The following is a 5,696-nucleotide window of genomic DNA, read 5'->3' as shown; positions in this document are numbered from 1 at the left end:
CATTTGCGTTAATGCAAGTAATTGGCAGGTACCACATTAACACACAAAAGTAGTTAATGCCACATACAATACAAAGCATATTTAGTTCTTTATTATTTTTGCTAAATAATACAATGCACAAATCATAGAACTGAAAGGCCTGAAAAGATGTGTGAAGGTGGGTTCATTCAGCCTCAGCTTTCGGGCAGCACTTCACATCAATTATCCGACAAAAATTGTTGCACGTTAGTCATTAAAATCTCCAGATAATAAGGTAGCACAGAATCTCTTGGTAATGTGTGCCACGGACCCACAATTATTTTATTGGGATATTCTCCTGAGGTTTTCCCTGCTGCTAGGCCTTTTCATCTTGTTCTCAAAGGTCCGAGCGGCTCCTCCTGAGTCTGTGCATGGCATCGAGTCATGGAACTGCCAATGGTCAATGGTCCTTTCCCTTGTCCTGTGAGGGGCAGCACAGCCACTCAGCTGCAGGACACCTGCACGTGGGAGATCATGCTCCTACAGCCAGGGCACAGGTGAGCGGAGGAGGAAGGTTAGAGTCACTTCAGGGCCCTACACTTAAGAGATGAGGCTTCTGGGACAAAGGGGCATGTTTTCATGTGTCTTGTACAGCGACCGTTGCCTTTTTTCTGACTATGAAGCAAGAAAGCTGCCGTAGTTAGAGCGCTGGAAACACTACCACCTTCTTCACTGACAGAGTCATCTCTTTGGAATATTCTGTTATGTTTTATTTTAATATTTGAAATGTATTTTCTTAAATCTAGATCTTTGATAGGGAAAGAAACTCCAGGATATCACGACAGTAAAATGCTTAAAAGGTTGAGACAAACTAACTGCTTCCGGACCAGAGAGGGTCAGGTAACAGCCCTATCAAATGAGAAGACCGCTTTCCTGAAAACACCTTCCAAGCGGATCAGGCTAATAAAAATCTAGCCAACTGTATTTCTATGAAAACTTTGTAGTTAAAAGCAAAATAATGTAAGTGAAGATGTGTTTAAAACTATATTTTTGTATTTCTCTATCCTCTCAGAAAAAAACAAAACACATTTAAAGAATAGCATGAAAAAGCACATTCAATTTTTGAGATTTATTTCTCATTTAATGATTAACTTAAGATATAGTGTTGTATGGCTTCCTGCCATTCCTTGTTCCTCCCTGCTCCATGCTCGTTCATCAGAACCTGTAGCTTATTTGCCATCAGTCGTTAGACTTGGTGACAAGAGAAGATACCCAGAGAAATCACAGTTGAAGATACAGCTCTATGCAAGGGCAGAAGAGGAAATAAAGGCCTTTATTTAGCAAAAGTGCTGTTGAAGAGAGGCACTAGTGACATTATTTGATAAGATTGGGACCCTCAAATCTGAGCTATATCCATCCACCTCTATCACGGGACTTAAAATAGACAGTGAAAGAAGCAAACTATTTGGACCATATTGACTGGCATAGAAACACACCAGTAAAAACTGGAACATTTCTTGATAACTATGCATGTGAGCTAAAAACAATTTATCAATATCTCTTTGCAGACGTAAATATTTATAAGATGGTGACTACATTCCTAGAAATATACATGATTTTAAAACAAATACTTTTCTGAACATTTTAAGCCATACCTCACTCCCATTTAAGAATGTGATGTTTGGCAGTGAGGCTGTGGCGGGGGAAGGCACCGGTGGGGCCGACCCGCGGGCTGGAGGAGGGAAGCAGGCGAGCGGAATCCCAGCGCGCGCCGGGCGGGCCCCGGGGCACCCTCCCCTTCCGGGCGTGAGGCTGTGAGGAGCGCCGAACCGGGCGGACTCGCACCGGCAGCGAGGCGCCGCTCCCGCCGCCCCAGGCCGGCCTCCCTTGGCTCCGGCGCTCCCGCCGTGGGGCCCGGTTTCCGCAGCGCACCCAGCTCCGGCCGCCTCCGAGCCTGCCCCTGGCCCTTTCGCACGCCCCGGCGCCAGCCCGGGCCCTAGGCGGGAGGATGACGGAGCTGCAGTCGGCACTGCTACTGCGAAGACAGCTGGCAGAACTCAACAAAAATCCAGTGGAAGGTTTTTCAGCAGGTTTAATAGATGACAATGATCTCTACCGATGGGAAGTCCTTATTATTGGTCCTCCAGATACACTTTATGAAGGTGGCGTTTTTAAGGCTCATCTCACTTTCCCAAAAGATTATCCCCTCCGGCCTCCTAAAATGAAATTCATTACAGAAATCTGGCATCCAAATGTTGATAAAAATGGTGATGTATGCATTTCTATTCTTCATGAGCCTGGTGAAGATAAATATGGTTATGAAAAACCAGAGGAACGTTGGCTTCCCATTCACACCGTGGAAACCATCATGATTAGTGTTATTTCTATGCTGGCAGATCCTAATGGAGACTCACCTGCTAATGTTGATGCTGCGAAAGAATGGAGGGAAGACAGAAATGGAGAATTCAAAAGAAAAGTTGCCCGCTGTGTAAGAAAAAGCCAAGAGACTGCTTTTGAGTGACATTTATTCAATAGCTGTAATTTTACTTATTTCAGGGTCTCCAATCGAGAAACATGGCACTGTTTTTCCTGCACTCTACCCACCTATTGCTGGACTTCTCTTGTAACAAGTTGGCAAACACTGGCTGGAACTGGGCTGCAATAAAACATGCCAGTATCAATGCTGACAAGAGCCTAACAAGTGCCAACTTACAGATGATTACGTATTTTGAATTCTAATGAACTGTTTTAACCTTCAGGAAGAATTGTAAAGACCTGTACATAGCACAACATGATCCGGATAATATATATACTGTTCATGTACATCCACAAATACACCTTGTACCAAATAATGCTTTCTTGTAGTAGAATAAGAATCGTGTAAATTCTAAAAGATTTTAGCAGGTTTTCTTCCCCTACTCATTGTTTCTTATGTTTTAAAAGACTCTTTAAAGCATGTCAGATGAAAAGCAATTAGGATGAAAAGTTTCCATTTAATTTCCTTTAAACCATTGAGGCTTCATTAAACTCTTTCCATTTACAAAAAAAAAAAAAAAAAAAAAAAAAAAAAAGAATGTGATGTTTGTAGGTTCAGTCACTGGAGAGATCATACAAATTATAATGTTTGATTCACTGACCTAATGTGTAATTATTACCCAAAATAGGTCAGAGGGTTTTTACAACTGAGCCATGATCCTTTCTTTACTGTCTCAGGTAGTTTTGAAGAAATACCTTAAAATAGCCTCATTTTTATCCAGGTAGAATTTATTTTCTGAGCACCTATTTTTGAGGTATAATTGCCATGAAACATATTAATTTCAGTTGTGCAACATAATGACTTGACATGTTTATATATTGTGAAATGATCACCAGAATAAGTCTAGTTAATATCCTATCTAGGTAGAGTTCTGAAACTCAACTATTCTCTTAAAAATGTGTTTCCAACTTTAGAATACCATCAACGTTGGTGCCATTTTCTTAAAGAAAACCTAGGTTGAATTTTTAGGTTCAATATATTCAATTTTCAAATTAGATTAATGAAATATGTTATATGCGAAAAGGCTACTGATTTTTAATTTAGTTCCCCATCACATCCTCACCAAAACACTGTGAGAGGCACCTTTAATCATGCTAATTTCAGGCAGGTTCACAATGTCCTGGAGATTTGTAGATTTCAAGTTGAATTAATCATCATCTCCCTCCTCCCAGCCCCACATGAAGCAGGTCCCTCCTCTTTCGTTTTTTTGCATGTATCTGTACAAGTTCCCAACACCACTAATTGAAGAGACTGTCTTGACTCCATTGTAAGTTCTTGTCTCCTTTGTCAAATATTAATTGAGCTCAATGACGTGGGTTGATTTCTGGGGTCTCTGTTTTGTTCCATTGATTTATATGCCTGTTCCTGGTGCCAATATCATGCTGTTTTGATTATGGTGGCTTTTTTAATATAACGTGATGTCTGGTATTGTGATTCCTCCAACTTTGTTCTTCTTTCTCAAGATTGCTGGGGCTATTCAGGGTCTTTTTTGGTCCCATATAAATTTTTGGAATATATTTTCTAGATATGGGAAATATGCCTTTGGTATTTTAATAGGGATTGCACTGAATCTGTATATTGCTTGGGGTAGTATGGACATTTTAATGATGTTCATTCTATCAAATCATGAACATGATATATTCTTCAACTTGTTTAAATCTTCCTCTATCTCTTTTTTCAATGTCCTGTAGTTTTCTCAGGACAAGTTTTTTACCTCCTTAGTACCTTAATATTTTTGTTGCATTGGTAAATGGGATTTTTTGTTTAGTTTCTCTTTCTGAGAATTCATTATGGTCTATAAAAATGCCATCAATTTCTGGGTATTAAATTGGTATCTGGCTACATTGTCAAATTCATTTATTTAATCAAGTGGTTTTTTTGGTGGAGTCTTTATGGTTTTCTATGTACAATATCATGTCATCTTGGAATAATGAGAGTTTTACTACCTCCGTTCCAATTTGGATGCCTTTTATTTCTACTTCTTGTCTGACCACTGTGGTTAGGAATTCCAGTACTATGCTGAATGAGAGTGGTGAAAGTGGACATCCCTGTCTTGTTCCTGTTCTTAGGGGAAATGATTTTAGTTTTTGCCCATTGAGTATGATATTGCCTGTAGGTTGGTCATATGTGGCCTGCATTATGTTGAGGTATGATCCCTCTATTTCCACTTTGCTGAGAGTTTTTAAAATGGGTGTTGGATTTTGTCAAATGCTTTTTCTGTGTCAATTGATACAATCACCTGATTTTTGTCTTTCAGTTTGTTTATGTGATAAATCACATTTATTGATTTGTGAATATTGTACCAGCCATGCATCCCTTGAGTAAATCTGACTTGATCATGGTGTATGAACTTTTTAATATATTGCTGGATATGATTTGCTAGTATTTTGTTGAGGATTTTAGCATCTATGTTCATCATGGATATTGGCCCATAATTCTCTTTCTTTGTAGTGTCTTTATCTGGTTTTGGAGTTAGGTTAATGCTGGCCTCATAAAAAGAGCTTAGAAGTATTTCTTCCTCTCAGATTTTTTGGTTAGTTTGAGGGAGATAAGTGCTAGTTCTTCTCTTACTGTTTGCTAAAACTCCCCTGTAAAGCCATCTGGACCAGGGCTTTTGTTTGCTGGGAGGTTTTTGTTTCAATTTCATCAGTTGTTATTGGACTATTAAGGTTTTCTGAGTCTTCCTGATTCCGTTTTGGGAAAGTGTATTTTTTTTAGGAATTTGTCTATTTCATCCACATTGTCCAGCTTGTTGGCATATAGTTGTTCATAGTATTTTCTTATAATCCTTTGTGTTTCTGTGGTGTCAGTTGTTACTTCACTGCTTTTGTTTCTGATTTTATTTATTTGGGTCCTTTCTCTCTGTTTCTCATGAGTCTGGCTAAAGGTTCATCAACCTTGTTCATCTTTTCAAAGTACCAGCTCTTGGTTTCATTGACCTTTTGTATTGTTTTCTTAGTCTCTAGGTCATTTATTTCTGCTCTAATCTGTATTATTTCTATCCTTCTACTTACTCTGGGATTTTCTTATTGTTCTATTTATAATTCTTCAAGTTGTAGAGTTAAGTAGTTTATTATTAATTTTTCTTTTTTTTTTTTTTGAGGTAGGCCTGTAATGCTATAAACTTCCCTCTTAGGACTGCTCTTCTTGTGTCGCAGAGATTTTTGGTTGTTGTGTGTTCATTTTCATTGTTTCTAGGAAG

General features: G+C 38.9%; 1 protein-coding gene across 1 annotated transcript; it reads left to right on the top strand.

Moving 5' to 3' along the window:
* The first annotated feature begins 1,749 nt into the window (after positions 1 to 1,749).
* On the top strand, positions 1,750 to 2,999 carry LOC102429921 (ubiquitin-conjugating enzyme E2 G1). Its single transcript, XM_006093772.3, has one exon. The coding sequence runs from the start codon at positions 1,967 to 1,969 to the stop codon at positions 2,477 to 2,479; it is 513 nt and encodes a 170-aa protein (XP_006093834.1). The 5' UTR covers positions 1,750 to 1,966; the 3' UTR covers positions 2,480 to 2,999.
* The last annotated feature ends 2,697 nt before the right edge of the window (positions 3,000 to 5,696 follow it).

Source organism: Myotis lucifugus, unplaced genomic scaffold (assembly GCF_000147115.1).
Source record: "Myotis lucifugus unplaced genomic scaffold, Myoluc2.0 scaffold_123, whole genome shotgun sequence".
NCBI lineage: Eukaryota > Metazoa > Chordata > Mammalia > Chiroptera > Vespertilionidae > Myotis > Myotis lucifugus.
Note: the sequence above shows the minus strand (reverse complement) of the source record. Positions and strands in the feature narration are given on the sequence as shown.

Excerpts from the sequence above, each read along its gene's own strand:
- LOC102429921 (XM_006093772.3), top strand. The coding sequence starts at position 1,967 with ATGACGGAGCTGCAGTCGGCACTGCTACTGCGAAGACAGCTGGCAGAA.